Source organism: Aethina tumida, chromosome 1, assembly GCF_024364675.1.
Source record: "Aethina tumida isolate Nest 87 chromosome 1, icAetTumi1.1, whole genome shotgun sequence".
In the NCBI taxonomy this organism is placed as follows: domain Eukaryota; kingdom Metazoa; phylum Arthropoda; class Insecta; order Coleoptera; family Nitidulidae; genus Aethina; species Aethina tumida.
Window position 1 is genome coordinate 66,567,623 of NC_065435.1, and position 17,495 is coordinate 66,585,117.

General features: G+C 29.3%; 1 protein-coding gene across 1 annotated transcript; it reads left to right on the forward strand.

The window, feature by feature from the left end:
- The first annotated feature begins 952 nt into the window (after positions 1–952).
- On the forward strand, positions 953–12,936 carry LOC109608381 (prominin-1). The gene is made up of 14 exons (XM_020024808.2): positions 953–1,237; positions 4,301–4,559; positions 4,612–4,799; positions 4,866–5,024; positions 5,077–5,150; positions 9,668–9,833; positions 9,917–10,196; positions 10,249–10,648; positions 10,986–11,114; positions 11,166–11,297; positions 11,355–11,516; positions 11,575–11,681; positions 11,745–11,885; positions 12,771–12,936. Exons 1-14 carry the CDS (start codon positions 982–984, stop codon positions 12,823–12,825), a joined length of 2,508 nt encoding a protein of 835 aa, XP_019880367.2. The 5' UTR covers positions 953–981; the 3' UTR covers positions 12,826–12,936.
- The last annotated feature ends 4,559 nt before the right edge of the window (positions 12,937–17,495 follow it).

Sequence of the window (17,495 nt, forward strand, 5' to 3'; positions counted from 1 at the left end):
TGTATCCCTCATTAATCGCTTATTATTGAAATATGTACTCCCAAGCACAATTGGAAAAATAACCCATATTTCCTGCCTAGATATCCTAGATATTACTTGTTACATTTATTATATTGTAGCCTAAATTTATTTGCAATTTAATTTTATTATTAAACACTACCAGATAAAAAATCTTTTTGTCTATATTTTAAGTTCTAATATTTGCATAGAGATTGATAATACACTCTCTTATCAGAGTCTAAACAACATGATAGGTGTATGTTTAATTATAAATTAAATACAGAGAATTAGAAGTGAGTAATAAAATGCAAATTATAGATAAAAAGTAGATACAACATTAGACTTGTATCATATGCACATCATATAGCGTACAAAAAAATAAATTTAATAATATTGGTCCAAATATTATATAGGTTAATAAAAGTAACTAAGTGATGGAAGAGTTTTATAATATAGAAAATTTTCTTAATATGACATTTGAAAAACCATAAAATTTCGTTCATCTCCTTTCATTTATAATTATGATCAAAGACTCTGTTAAAGTTTCTGGTGTTACAAAACATGTATGGGAATTGTCAACTTACTCTAAATGAGTTATTTTTGAACAAATATATAAAAATTAGAGCATATGGATGGTCAAAAATTATATAAAGAATTTTTTCATCACATTCAGTCCCTCAAATTGTTTAATAATTTTAAACGTGGAAATATCAAATATCAAACATTTATTTACGTCTTCTTATTTCCAATTTTGATTTTTTTATACATATAATTAAATTTTCATATATTTCTTATACGAAAGTATTACCGTATGGAAAATATCTTTTGTAAAAAATTATAACGTAGATAACTTAATTTTATTAGAAATGAGTGTGTATAAAAGATAAGGTATCAGATAAATTCATAATAATAAAATTTACCGTGTTATAGTTAGTCTTGTTCACTGCGAGTATGTTATGCGAACGTACGAAAACTCGAAAAATGACGAAATTTGTCAATTTTCTGGCAACTATTTTAGTGGTTTTTAGTTTAATATTAGTGGCAAACGGGGATGATTATAATAACAACTATTTTTCAACGGATAATTATATTAAACCTAACTATACTGATGTGAATAAGGAAATAGGGTCATCTAATTACACTAGTAGTGATTATTATGATCCTGGTAGTATGGCCGGATTGTTTAAGATAACTAATTCGTTTATGGATGCAATACTTGAAAAAATAGATCCAACAGGTAATGTAACATTTTTATAATACACTATATCTATTAGAATTTTTAAAATAGAAATTAATTTGGTCGCTTTAATTTTTTGATAAAAAATAATATCTATATTAACACACTATAGGCGGGTAGCAAAATAGTCCAAACTAAGTTGTTGAATGATAACAAAAAATAAGAGATAATTCTAGTAATTCCATATGTACACCAATAGACTAAAATTATTTCACCCCGCTTTTAAAGTAAGTACATTCAAAAAGATAAAAATTACCCGGCCCGCTAACAATCAATAGTTGTCGAGACGGGTATTTTTACCCGACCCGCTTATAGTGTGTTAATAAATAAATAATAACTGTATACAAAAATATGTATATTGCATATACAAAAATATTATGTTAGTTTTAACAGGTAAAAAATAATAAATCGTAGCTTTCTATGTTTGAACTACCCTATTAATTTCGATCTCATACGCTAAACACTTTTATACCATAGTCCAAAAATTCTCGTATGTTAATAACGATAGAACTTATCACCCACGTTTGTTGAAAGTTTCACCATAAAATTAAGGAATGCATTATCCACATAAATATTCTAGATTGCTATGAAAACGCTCTATATTGTTTGACTTGTTTAAAGTATTTTTAATGCTGCGGTAATAATATAGTATTAAAATTTGTCTGCTTAAGTGTCACTTAATCGACTACTTACCAATTGATCATATCATATATTATTCGTAGAAAATGTATCTATCTATATATATCTCCCTAAAATTGTTGTACAAAACTATTCAACGTTTATATTGTCATTGATTATAGGAATAACATTAGTTAACGGGTTTAAACAATTAGACATTACACTTCTGTATTTTCGCACTAATGTGAACACTAAATTAAATGTGAAATGTCTTTACATTCTGTTATCATGTAAATATTCCTAAAACTCGTTTTTTAGAAGATAATCAGAAAAAAAATGGATTTAAATGTATTTTATATTATTTTCTGTATAATCTAGTACAAACAAAAAATAATTGTTTTTACATTCAGTGCCGGACATAAGTGGAGAGATATATTAATTTTATTATATTATTTGTTGGATTGAATAGTTTATAGCTAATAAATAATAATAAATATACTTTAACCATTATTTTTTATAATAGTGTACATCGTTAGTGTATTGAACCAATTAAACTGTCAATGTTCAGTGGTGGCCAGAGAAATAGCACAAAATTTAAAATTAGACATTTTATAAGATATATCATTAAAAATTTAATTAATTAATTTAAAAATGAAGGAGATATTACTTTAAAAGCACATATTAGTCTGATATGTTTGATCAAAGAAATTGCACATTCAAATATAATTACGTTTTGTGGTACTGTTTTACGATTTTCTCAATAGTAGAATTTATTTTTAGAAGGATTTATATTATTTTATTGAATAACTAACTCACTTTCAGTGGGAAGGAAAAAACATTGCACTCCAGAGAAAAGGGAAATAATAATAAACACGAAAAACTCAAAAAGAATGTAATAAAAAACGCCCTAACAAAAAACCAACAAATTTTATTGACAGACAAATTAATTAATTAAAATGTATTAATTGAGTCATATAATATTAGTGTGTCTTGTAGAGCAATCAGATATTGACTGAATGAACAAAATTAGTAGAGATGTATTTCAGCAAAGACACCATTAGTATCAGAAAAGTAACTTTGTATATTCTCCTTAAGAATTTTGATAGATTCAAGTTCAGAAGTATAGGATTAGATAGCAAATAATACGTTCATCATATTCAAATGAAAGTTTAGATCCCGGATACACTACGAAAATTTTAAAATGTAGTGGAGGAAATGTTTTGATTTGGAGTGGCAGAAAATTATTAGTAAAATGGATCGTTTCATGTATAGAAATGTTATGAGAGATATAATAGAAAAATTTTCCAGCGTTATATATACATGGATTTTTATGCATGATAATGATCCGAAACATGCATCCAATGTTATTCAAAATTGGTTAAAAGAAAATCAAATCATCATTTAAAATATATTCAAATATATATTTAAATGTGTCCTATTTCTGTGACCAGCACTGAGTATTTTATTGAAAGGTTGCAATGTATTTGTAAAGACTCTAAAAACCTTATCATAATTATGAAATTTTCTTGGATTTTACTTGCCATATTGGTTCCAGAGATTTTTCTGTGGGGTTTTAATTAGAATTGCCTGTCATGTTACAACATATATTTTATTGATAGTAAAAAGTTGTAAAATCGACAATTAAACAAGCAATAACAGTTTTTTATTAAATTTCAGTGAAAAGTTGTGAAAAGCTTTTTAATATTGTATTTCTTTTTTATTACGAAAGAATTTATTAACATAAGAAATGTCGTTGACGTGGTGGTTTTTTATTAAATAAATGTGTATTTTCAATTTAAATTGTCATGACAAAATGTTTATTGTCAAACAATTAAATCGTTCAATTCTTAATTTATATACTTTTACAAATACGAGACAAAAACCGCGGATTTATTGTATTGGTTATTTGTTATTTGATCTGATCTGATCTATCTTGCGGACTAAATTTACATGACAAAAGCACAGATTTTTCGAATTGTATGTTGGTAATTATGTGTATATCATCCGATATAATTAAATTAAACTAATTTTGTTTCTAGAATAAGACTTCGAATTTTGGTTCGACCAACTTAAAAGCTCACTTGAGAATTTGAATGGCAGGTCTCCTTGTATAGAAGTTTTTTTCCCTTAGACAAAACATTAATATTCCGCCCTTTAGTCCCCTGCCGTCTTTATCGCACCATTTTGAGAAATTAGAACTAGGCAACGATCGTAATCATGAGTGGTTTTTCTTGTTGAGTGTTCATATTAGCAGTGATATACAGTGAACTCTTAACACCATATCAAAACTGATAATGTTAACTGAGATAATTCCATTAAGTGATTATTTATTTATTACTTTTTTATACATAAAAATGCACTTAAATTTTAATTGTTGCGATTAAATAATCACTTCCAATTCCACTTAAAATTTAATTCATTATTACAATATACATTATTTTGTAGATTTCTTTATCGTTAAGGATAAAGCCGTAGAGCTCAAAGGTGACGATTTGATAGATCACGTTAAGGATTTAACTGGTTATCTAACATTTCTCGGATTCCTTTGCCTTCTTATAGTGCTTTTTCCACTGGTTGGCCTTATATTTTGCTGTTGCCGTTGCTGTGGAAATTGCGGCGCAACCGTCCAACCTAAACAAACCAAAAGCAACTGCACGAAAATTGTATTGGGAATTTTTATGGGCTTCCTACTAGTTGGATTTCTGTAATTATCAGAAAACGGTAAAAGTGTGTCGATATGCATAATTTCTTTTTAGGTTCTGCGTGGTTTCAGCTTTTGGCAGCAGTGAACTGCTGAACAGTGGTGTTCATGAGTTTCCCGAAAATATTGAAAATCTGGTACATGATATTGACATGTATTTTAATAACACTAATAAACAATTGAACACGTTATTAGTCACGAATTTTAAAGAATTTAAAGAAAATATTTTGAGTAATGTTGAAAGTATGTATTATTTTTGAACTAATTATGTTTAAAAATTGGATTTAAGAGTTCTTTTGTTGCTTTCAGATGGAAAAAATAAAGTGTTAAATCTTATTGACTTTAACAAAACAATAATTGATGAAATTGAAAATTATTTGAACAGTATTAACAAAATAAAAGACGATACCGCACAGATATCCAATAATCTAGGTAATTTAGAAAATGCTATAAACAAGTCCAATGAAGGTAATCAGAAATATTAAAATCTATTAATAATCTATTTTTATTTTAATTGTAGAATTAAACAACATTATTGCTGTCTGTGATGATAATCTGAAAGAAGAACTAAAGAGTTTTATTTATGATAAATCTGTGAGTATTAATCTTATATGCACTGAATTTTAGAAATATAGATTTTTTTCTTATACATTGCTAGGTAATTTTCATGTTGATAACGAAAAACGATTAATTATTACCTCATTTGTGTCATTCACTTGTGCTTTTCGAATAATCATTTTACTTAAACTATTGTCCAAAGAGTGAACAAAAAACTTTAGAAAGATGGTTAAATCTTTACGAAATTCAATTACAAATATTAAATTCCCTGCTAAATCTCAATATTTTTCATACGTAGGAACTACACTATCGCCCATATCTAGGGCAACTTTAGAAATTTTCATTTATCTTGATAAATGTGTACGTTTAAATATTCATATTATTATCAGTTATGCAGTATGTTTGATAAAAACAATATAGCAATATAATTGTTTATTAGTGGGTTTAATTAGGTATTTGAAAAATATTCAAGGTTCAAAAGTAGAGCAACATTAAAATAAAACAACCTTACGTACATTTAGCCCTCTTTTATTTAGTATCTAGTAGCATTCCCATTATTTTTAATAACTTCTAAACACCTTTTCTTCATTGATTTTAGTAGCTTTTCAATATAATCGTTCAATATTTCTTTTGGGTGATTTTAAACTTCTTCGTAGAATTAATTCACATTTGACAGTCTTTTTGCAGGGATATTCCAATCAATTTCTTCTCAAAAGTTTTCCATTGGATTGAGGTCTGAGTTTTGTGCTGACCAAGGCATGGCACGTATTCTTTGAGGAGCGAACCATTCTTTAATTAACTTAGTCGTATGTTTCGGATCGTTGTCGTGCTGGAAGTTTCACCTTAAACTGTATATGATATGATAGTATATGATTCTAGAGACTGTCACGAGAAACAAAACAATCCATTATCCCGTCTACCTTAACCAGTGGGCCCATGCAAAACCCAAAAAAAGATCCCGAAACCATAACGCCTCCTCCACCATGCTTCACAGTGGGTCTAGTGTACTTGGGATTATACTTTTCATTAATTGGTCCTCACCTGAAATACCATCAGATTTGAATAATTGAAGCCGACTTTCATCGAAAAACAAAATTGTTTTCCATTGCCCATCTGTCCAATTCACATGTTCTCTTGCAAAGAGTAGTTTCGCTGCTGTATAGTCTTTGTTTTATGGTACTCATCAACATACTGAGTTCGTTTATTTTCTGATTTATGTGGGATGCGCTGTTAAAAGTGTCGCGAACAACAAGCGTTTTTATTTTCCTGTCCACAACTCTGTTAGTTTTGGGTTTTCTACCACTTTTGGGAACTCCTTCTAGAGTATTCCTTCTGTTTTCCTTGAAATAATCGATTTGTTTAAATTTAAATCTACTGCAATTTTACTCTTTTTTTTTTCACCATTTCGGAACTTTTCTACAATTTGTTGTTTAATTTGTATCGTTAAATGGACACTTCTAGGCATTTTTACCTTTAAGTAACGATGTCGGACATAGAAATAAATTATAAAATCAATTGTATTGAATACAGGGTTTGGTTGCTTTAATTAATTAAAATGTTGTATAAAAATTATGTAAATAAAGATATCGGTATATAAATTGAGATACGAAATGTTTAGGCACTTATTATTCATAAAATTAATTTAAATTAAAAAGAATTGTTCTTTTAATAAAATGATTATGGTTTTTAATTTGTTGCTCTACATATGAGCAATAGTGTATGTAAAGAGGTTCGTCAAAGAATATGATATACTCTATATTTCAGTCATATGTTTAGTTATGGGATTATTATGCTTTCTAATCTAATGTTTTTCTATCTAATTTTTAACAAAACTGAAATGAAGTCCCCAAAAAATTAATCATGAGAATTTATTGTTCATGCAGAATATATGATTATCATCCATTCTAAAAATACAGAAATTTAGCACTAAATTTAGTTTATATAAATTATAAGAATACATTTATTTGATATTAGCAAGTTAGATCTTATCGCTCTACTGATGACGACTGATAAAATTGAATTTCATCAGTCGTAATTCAGTTTCAGTAACAATTGAATTACTGATGATATCATATTGACTATATGAACCAGCTAAATTAGTAAAAATGGATATGTATTTTGTGTTCAGTCCACCAAAATTAGCCTAAAGAATAACTATGTAAACGTAAATATACGAAATAGATCTGTATCTAAACATTAAAATAGTCTACAAAATAAACTAATGTTTGAAAGTTAGGAATATTAAAAAAATATGTAAAAATCACTAGTTCATTGACTTTTTATTATTTTATCTTTTATAATTTTTTAATTGAAAGTAAGTTCTCGTGAAAAAAAAAATAAATTTAGTAGAAATATACAGGATTTAATAAATAATATAATTTTTATTTTTAATCAAAATACATACATAAAATTTGGTATATTGTTTATTTTACATGAGCATCGATGATTACTTGACTCCTACTTTATATGTCCTCTATGAAGTTATTCGGTTTTTCTATATCGACGAGATTATAGCTCAAGGCTTTAGAAGAATATTAAGGCAGGATTGATAGTTTTAAAGCCGACGTTTTAACATATTCCATGCATGTCGGGTGACTTCGGAAGAAGTTGTACATACTCAATACCCAGCACTTCGAGTTCTTAGGCCGTAATTCAGATGGGGGCGAGCAGTATAATTAACTAAAGTTTTCGTCGGTGGCAACTTGAAAATTTGGTAGTATGCTAAACTAGTCACAATGAAATAGGTATCAATATTTAAAATGTAAAGAATTTGCATATTTTTAAGATAACCATGTATAATCTTGCACACATTATTTACACACTACAGTACATTTTAGTGTTATTTTTTAATATCTGTAGAAAAACTAAAATAATTGAAATTTGTCATAAAATGCTTCAGAATATTGTCATCGTTTATTGTCATGAACAATGATTGAAGACCTTCTGTACAAAGACGTCTCAATCGAGATGAAGTTGTAAGTGCCTTTGCACTTCTGCAAAAAGGTCAATCGCACAGATACGTGGCAAACTTGCTCCAAACAAGTCAGCCGGTTATTCACAATTTGTGGAATCGGTGCAGAGAAATTGGTTTCAGTCATAGGAGACCATATATTACTCGTCAGAGACTGACTACTCCTCGATAAGATCGACATTTGGTCAGATGTCACTTCAAGAGCGAACAAGAACAACTCGTCAGTTAGGAATCCTTCACTTAATGACCACAGGGACACATTTATTTACTTAAACCGTATGTAACAGACTTAATGAAGCCAATTTACTTCCAAGACGTGCAAATGTTGTTCATGAATTAACTAGACCACACAGTATAATGAGAAGAAACTAATGAACACATTAACTGGAACATGAATCAATGGAATCAGGTTCCCTTACAGGAGAATCCAGGCTTGTTTAAGTTCAAATAACGTTCGACAAAGAGCCTATAGACCGACGTACAGTCCTTCACGTTTTGGCGAACGGTTCCCTGATGGCCAGGCCATATATTGACGATACTCTGCAACCTAACATGTTACCTTTCATGAATCAGTATGGATCAAATTTCACTTTACAACAAGATAATGCAAGACCACACACTGCCAGAGTTGTTCAAAATTTCTTTGAAAAGCATAATTTGAGAGTTATGAAGTGTCCAGCAAATATTTGAATCCGATATAACATCTTTGGGACGTTCTAGGGCGACGCATATGAAATCAGAAACCCGCAAATAACCTTCAAGAATAACAGCTTCAGAGAAAATGGAACAATGTACCCCAAGACTTGATCCGTCGGTTGATACAATTAATGCCTCAACGTTGTGCCGAAGAAGTAGTCACTATCTTTAATTTTTCGACATAATATGATAAGTATTACATTAATTTGAATACTAGAGCATATTTTCATTTTTAATACACCCTTCTCTACTATAATTAAATTGTGTCAAATTTATTATTCATTTGTTTTTATACGGGTGTTGGCTATAAATGACCAAAATTTCATTTCGATATATTTATTAAATAAAAAGTTACAAACACTTTTTGAAGTGATACCTATTTCATTGTGACTAGCTTATTAACGGCGTACATCGGTCCGGTCACGGTTCTAACAAATTCTACAATTCTGTACGGTTCTAACAAATTCCTCCCCAAACATACAACTCCCTTGAAATGGGTAAAATTCTTGAACACATCGACGATTTCGTGAAATATCTTGTTTGAACCAGACCAAACAGGACGATCGGTGAACATGAATTCTTATTCATTCCAATTGTTGTTGCTTACGGTCGTGGGTTAAATTCAATCGCCACAATACTCTTCGTTAATGAAAATCATTTGCAAACGTATCCGTGGCTCTCAATTACAAATATAGGTCACATATTTAATTAATTTAATTTAAATGGACCCGCTTTAATTAATTAAATATTAATATCCCTAACTTTTTCACATATGTTTATACTGTGAGTGTTTTACAGGAGCAACTTAAGAGAGAATTAAATTATATTTAAAAATAAAAGCAGTACTAATTTTTATTTCATGTATTTTTTATTCATAATTTTTTAGCTTCCAACTTTCGAAAATGAACTTGCTCCTTTAGATGACATACAGATTGATAATGTTTTAGAAAATTTCAAAAATGTAAGGTCGAAAATAGATAAAGCCAAGGAAAAGGCTTCAGAACAATTTTCTGGACAAATCGAGGAAGTTAAAAGCAAACTTAATGATGCAGGTTAGTGTTTCTAATCATTAATTAATAATTAATTAAAAAAGTTTTTGATCAAATCTTAATTATTTTATACCAATTATTTGCAGCTACAAAGATAGACGAGACATTACAGGACACCAATTCAAAAATCACTGATATCAGAGCACCATTGCTAGATGCTACTACTCCGGTTATTGCAGATGCCAAAGATTACATTGACGAGTATATGCCATACGTACACGCCGTCGTTATAATTTTCAGCTGTATTTTACTTTTTATAACTTTAGTGGTTATCATAGGAATTATTTGGGGCATATGCTGTAAAAGTCCCAAAAGCAATAAGAAGGAATTCTGTTCTAAAGCTGGTGGTAGTAAATTTTTAATGTGGTCGGTAAACTGCCAGTGCGACCTTCTATGGATTTAAAATATTTATTTTTAGTGGTGTAGGAATGATGTTTTTCTTCGGTTTTCTCATAGCCCTAATTGCTCTAGCTGTTAATTTATTTGGTGTGTTGTCACAGAGGTTGATTTGTGATAACGTGGACGACATCGATAACTCTAAACTACTAGGGACCTTGGATGATTTAATTGATTTATCGGTTGAAGGAGTGAACATTTCTAATGTAGTAAGAGGTTGCCACAGAGACGAAGCCATATATGAAGTTTTCAAACTTGAAAATCAAATTAATTTAACTGACATAGTCGGTCAAGTTGATGTAGGCTCTGTGATAGATGATGTAGTTAATCAAGTTAATAGTTCCATAGATGTTGGTACGATCATTAACAACGAAACGATAGATAAATTAAAAAATCTGAGTAATACAAATTTTGAGTTCAGTGTAAGTTAAACATATGGTAAAATGATATGATATGTACCAGGTGACCATATAGTGTTGGTAGTCGACCATATTTCAGAAACTATCAGTTGAATAGGTATAGAAAAATTATATTAATAATAGTGGATCTGAAAAAACAGGAAACATAACTTTAAAGTTCTAAGATGACCGCTAAGGGCCTTCCACCATTGTCGTATCAGATATTTGATTATTTACTGATAACATATTTTTTATTAATTCCGGAGATATGGATAGACAACATTTACTAATTGGTCACTCGGCACAGTGTAAATGCATTTATATTATAAGAAACAAGATTTTTAAAATTTATTACTTTCAGTTTGATACTACTAGTTTAAATAATATAAATGTGACCAATTTAAACGCCCCCGATGATATTCAAGAACAACTGAATACATACGATAATGGGACTCTTCAAAACTTGAAAAATAAGTTAAACGAATTGAACGTATGTAGTTTAATTTTTTTTATGCTACGCTCTTAAGATAACACATTTTAGGAAACCATTGAAAACATAAAAACAGACTTAAAATTTGATAAAGAAAGTACAAAAGTAGCATTAGACGATTTACTAAATACTATAGATGAAGCAGAAACCTCAATAAATAATAAAAAAGATAGTGTAATAGAGGTAATCATTGTTATATTAAATCCGTTTTGGATGATTATTTAAAAATTAAATTTTCAGGAAGTAAAAAAATTTGCAGATGTTATCAAAATTATTTTGAATGAATTTATAGACGATATAATCATGAATACTACAAAAGAAAAAATTGGTACATGCCAACCCCTTTATACCGCGATGAATGCTGCTTTAATATCGACATGTAAAGTTATTCTTTATCCCGTGGTACGTAGACGATTGTTCGAATAGTAAAGAAAGTGAAATTATCCTGTATTTTTTTTAGAACGGTTTTTGGTTTAGTTTATTCTTGGTTGTGATATTCTTTATACCGGCTATAGTAATTGCAGTCATCTTAGCTTCCTTATATCAAAAGCCAAGCTTTGGAAATAAGTAAGTTTTTAAATTAATAAATCATTATTCCTTTTTATATTTTATGCATATGTATATTCTTAGATACATGTCAAAATTGTCAAAGAAAAAAGGTGAAAAAGATAAAAAAGATATGGACTATTATTATGGTTACGACAACCAACCAACAATAGTTCATGGAGATGAAAACTGGCTTAATCCCACTAGATACAGAGATACGTCAAGGTAAAAATGATTTATCGCTACTGTTAATGGTGGCAGTCTCCAATTCTGTAATAACAAAATCATGGTTACACGGCTTGCCTCAAAACTTAGGTGACTGGCGCTATAAATTTCCTCAGGTTTGCGCCACACAGAATATGAAAAGTGAACTAAATAGATAAACAAACATTTAATTAATTACGAAATTGTCATCTTTCTAGTATTTACACTATTTCTCAAATCAAATTTTGTCACTTCGTTATCGAAAATCATGAATTCTAAAATCGAAATTCGCACCAAGATCAAACGATCACCGTCCTGGATCGATTGCTGAAAAGAATTATCCGTGTTATGATAGGATCATGACGCCTATTGCATGACAACACGCTGAGTCGCAAGTGCAGAATAGTGAAGGAGTTTTGCAACATCCGCCATATTCGCCAGACTTAGCTATTCCCTAAACTAAAATTGGGCATGAGAGGGGAGCATTACGAGTCCACTGAAGTGATCCAAAATACGAAGACACGGGTCCCGGAAAAGGTCCAAAGAATGACTTTTTCATCTTTGTATTGAATAGTTTTACAGACGATTTCAACATTTTATAAATGACTAAGAAGTGTACTTACTGAATAATATTAAAAAAAAGATTTGTTTCGTTTATCTAAGAACAGTCACCTAATTTTTGAGATAGACTATGTATACATATAATTCAAAAGCTGTTAATAAGAAAGAGTACCTCATAAAGATTAGATTAATATTGCTCATTATTTCAAAAATCGAATACTCTCAAGTCGATTTTTGAAAAAAGTTATTTATCAAAATATTTTTTTATTAACAGTTTTCAAAATATGCATAAAATATAAAAAAATGTACATTAGCTTTTAACGTTTAAACATTTATCAATTTCAGGCAAGGATATAATAGCCATTATTATAATGATCACGAAACAAGTACCAGATTCTAGTTACATTCACAGCAATGTAGAATGAGCTTCTTGTGGTATCTATTTATTATAGTCATATTTATATGTTATACTGTTGCCTGATTATATAGAAATAAAACGTATAAAATGAAACTGTTTTTCTTTAATTATGAACAATTATGTGATAATTTAATAATAGTGGTTCTTTTCGAATTAAATCTATCTCATCCAAAAATATGTTTACATTAAATATTGTTTCTGTCAGGTTTAATTCTTTACGAATAACCTTAGGTGTATCTCGGTGTTATTAAAAGCTTAAATGTTGGAATGAACGAATAAATATATTAAATTATTTTGTGATATATTTATATACACTTATATTAAAACTTGACGCTAATAAACATTTACATATTTATATATTTTCTATTTACTGGCATAATGTTTTTTTAAATCTTTCATTAAATACATTAATATATAAAAAAATATTTCTCAAAATATTTTTTAAGTTTATTTTATTTTAGAAAAGAAAACTATAAATCAAAAATTAAAGAAACAAATCAATACAATGTGAATTTTAATTACATAATTATAGTAGTGTTTGTACAGGTATTTGCCAAAATTTATTCGGGCAACTAAACGTAGATTAATGAGAACGGTAGATCAACTGGAATGTTGGAATCTGGGGTAATTGAAATCAAAATCGCATTTAGACTCGATGTTGCACAAAGTGTTATTTCTCGCTTGTATACTCGATTTTATCAAACTGCCACTACTTCTGAAAGACCAGGAGTTGTAGACCAACAAAAACTGTCTCAATGAATATTTGCGATTGAGAACCAATAGGGACCCTACACCATCCTCCTCGCAACTGGCTGGTCAGCTAAAAACTCTACAGGTGCTGGTATCACTTGACAAATGCAAGTTTTCGTTTAAAAAGATCATTGTGACACTAGCAATTGACTCACAACCAAAAGCAACAACGATTGGAATGGGCAAGGTGTCGTATCCATTGGACGGAAAATGGATATCTGTACTTTTAACAGATGAGTGGATAGAAGTGAGACAATGAAGATCGTCGATTTTGCGATAGTCCAGACGAAATGTTCAAGAATTTCACTCATTTCAAGTTTCATAATAGTGTGTGGGGGGTTTGTTATAAAGGCTGTTCAAAATTTTCCATGTCAAAACACGATGATCGGTCCGATATACGCAAGGATCAGTGTTGGTGTACAACCAATTTCAAGTTGCATGTTTTTGTTGACGATAGTTCTCGTTGGCATCGCTCAGGAATTGTGTTCGAACAACTCGAAACGATGGTATTGATACAACTCCCTCAAAGTCACCTGAATTATATCGAGCATGTCTGGGATATGCTAAAGCGACGGCTTTCGAATCATCAACCTCACCCTAATACTCTTGCAGAGTATTATTTTCCTGTGTACCTGATATTTATTTTATCACATAGCATACCGAAGTCTTTAAGAATAAATGATCCTCAATATTTTAATAATTGAAAAGACACTTTTTTATATAACTAAATTAAATTAAGTAATAGGATGAGGTGGTTTTTTACGGTAACAAATATGAATAAAAGTATTTCAAAGTAAATTTTTGAAAGTATATATTGAATACGTAAAATTTTTTCAGGAACAAAAATTAAGGGGGTATTCTAGTGTAGAAATTCAAAAATTTTTTTTTTTTCATATTTTCAAAGTTTAACTATTCAAGAATATGTCAAGAGGATTTTTGAAAATTTAAATTATTTTCGGAGATATAGGCATTTTACTGGCCCGGCATCCAAATGGCTTCGGTCGGGTATTTATTTATTTATTTATTTATTTAAACCAATTTACGAGAGTTTATCATTAGATGAATTATTAACTCGATGTTTAGGTTCAGAAACTCAAAATAATAATGAGCCTCTAAACTCTAAACTCGTTGATTTGGACTTTCGCACCAAAACTTATTCATTCCGGAGCTCAGATAATTGAGATAGCAACATTTATTGCTGTTTGCATTTTTAATGAAGGTTTCATTCCTGGGGTGGGTATGGTCATGTGCCAATTTTTTGTGACCCCCCACTTCATCAGCTGCTAATTTTTAAAATTTTTAACTTTTTTATTTTTAATTTTTTTCTATACTCTTGTAACATTAATAAATAACTTATAAAAAAATGGATAGTAAAAATATTGATTGCCTTTTTTTACGACACTTTAAAAATCACCTAAAATTTATGTCTCTACACTAGAATACCTCCTTAATAAATTCTGATTAAGTGTTTATAAATTACTTACATAAGTAAAGTTGAGAGAAAACGATACTCGGTCCCCAATTCGATTGTCACGATCTAGATCCGGAATCTTGTTCAATAAGCTCTACTTTAAAAGCTACTGACGACATCATTAAACAGTCATCATTAAACAGTCATCAAAAATGTTATTTCTATATTTAGAAATTGTTGAAGTTGTTTTCATATATTTTCTCATGGATGGTTTGGTGAAGAAAGCGATGTGGAAGAAGAGTCTTCATCAAGACATTTAATGCATATGTATGTTAGAGTATGGTGACCAACTATTGGAGAGATGATAAGAACATGAAAAGGGTAGCACAAGTAATAAATAACAATTATATTTGTCATTTATCAGTGGTATTAATTGAATGTTTAAGAATAAGTCTAAGTAAGTTCTGAACAAGTTAACCGAAGAAAAGACAACATAAACTTTCCAATATATTATATATCGGGTTATTTTTTCAGCAAATCAATCGATTATTTTAATATATATTACATTTTAAATTATTTTTGAAATATTTAATTTTTAAATATGTATTATTTCATCATAAACGCAAAAATTAAAGCATTCGAAGCTGAAACATATAAAAAAAGAACTGTTCATTTTATTGTTAATCATGATTATTTCTTTTGCACTAAGATATAAAATAAAGCGAGCCGATAAAAACAAGGAAGTTATTACTTTCTTATGAAGATAAAAATTGGAATTTCAGAAATGTTTATTATTTTGTATATTTTTTAGATAAAATAGTCAGATATTCTCTTTCAGCTTAAATAAATAAAAAAGAAACTTATTATTTATTATTATATTTTTTTAAATTTGTTCGAATTAATCATCAGACATGTTCAGAATGTTTTTAATTTTTCTGGATGCTGCTGAGTATTTACCAACATCTTGGGTTGGTTGATTTAGGTTACAGGAAATATTTATTAACAGAACACTCCAACTACACAACAACTTGTAATATAAATATTTGCTCAACATGATAAATATTGATGTGACTAATAAAATACACATTACTGGAATCAGAAATAAATGTATTATAGATTATGATAATGGTGTATTAAAATAATGTCCTTTTATATTGTCAATATACTTGAATAATTTTAAGATTTGACATTATTTATATTTGTTTTAGAAACTGATTACAATCATGTGCAAAATAATAAGGACACTTATATGAAATAAGTGAAATTTACAATTTACCTAAATTTATTTGAAATTACATATTAAATTGGCAAATGGGATGTTTAGGCACAAAAAAAAACCGTTGTCTCGGGGTAATTTGTTTTTATTGGCTTGCGCGTTTTTGTTTGTGTGTGCAAATTTTAAATATAGTGTTCCTAAAATACTTATAAACGGTAAATATGTGGTATATAAGTTAAATAAAATAAATGAAAATATAGTTAATTTCAGTTAACATGGGCATAAAAAAGGTTTTTCGTACTGGGAAATAGCCGAAATTAAACATTAAAAATGAATTTACTTTGACCGTTCACGCTTCCAACTATTAGAAAATTGCTAATTAAGAATAGTTTAAAAACGAAAAGGGCAATAGGCAAAACGGTTACAATTTGCTAAAGAGCGTGCATACTGGCCAGTAGAAAACTGGCGCAATAATCTTTGGTCAGATGAGACCAAATGCAATTTGTTCCACCCTGATTACAGAACTCAACATGTCCGCAGGCCGCAACATACCTGTTCGAGTCGCAATTTACGATTAAAACAGTCAAAACACGGGTGAGGATCGACTATTATGGTATGGGGATGCCTCTTCTATCAAGCTGTCAGACCAATATATTATATTAACGAAGTAATGATAGCAGTAATATGTTGTCATATGCCGAGGACAATATACGACTGCGATGGGTGTTTCAACAAGATCACGATTCAAAACATACATCAAAGATGGTTTTCTGACAACAAAGTTCAGCTTTTAAGCTGGCCTGTGCAATGGCCTGACCTAAATCCCATCGAGAACTTGTAGTACGTTGTGAAAATAGGTCACTAATAAAGAAGACCTCTGGTTCCTGCTGGAGGAAACGTGAAATTTAATTCCCCATAGAATGCGACAAAAATGATGACTCGATGACTCGCCGATGTTTGACAGTTAAAATTAAAGACTTAACAACAAGTACTAAATACATTTTTATTTTTTTTTCAATTTTAAGAACTTTATAAATCAATTATTTTTCTTTTTTTCTTAAACTAATTTGCAATATTTTACTTTTAGTTTTTGTACACTAGGAACATAAAAATACTTGAAAATAATACTACATTCAAGAAAATATTGGTTTAATTTGCAATTTTTCTGTATACCATAAAGTATCATTATTTCACAGATCACTGTGTGTATTAAGAAAACTTAACATATGAATTTGTTGAATGGTGGGTAGTAAATATTTTTGGTGTGTCTCACCT

Excerpts from the sequence above, each read along its gene's own strand:
- LOC109608381 (XM_020024808.2), top strand. The coding sequence starts at position 982 with ATGACGAAATTTGTCAATTTTCTGGCAACTATTTTAGTGGTTTTTAGT. Across the intron at positions 5,025-5,076 it reads TATAAACAAGTCCAATGAAG|AATTAAACAACATTATTGCT; the intron begins GTAATCAGAAAT and ends TTTTAATTGTAG. Across the intron at positions 11,517-11,574 it reads AAGTTATTCTTTATCCCGTG|AACGGTTTTTGGTTTAGTTT; the intron begins GTACGTAGACGA and ends TATTTTTTTTAG.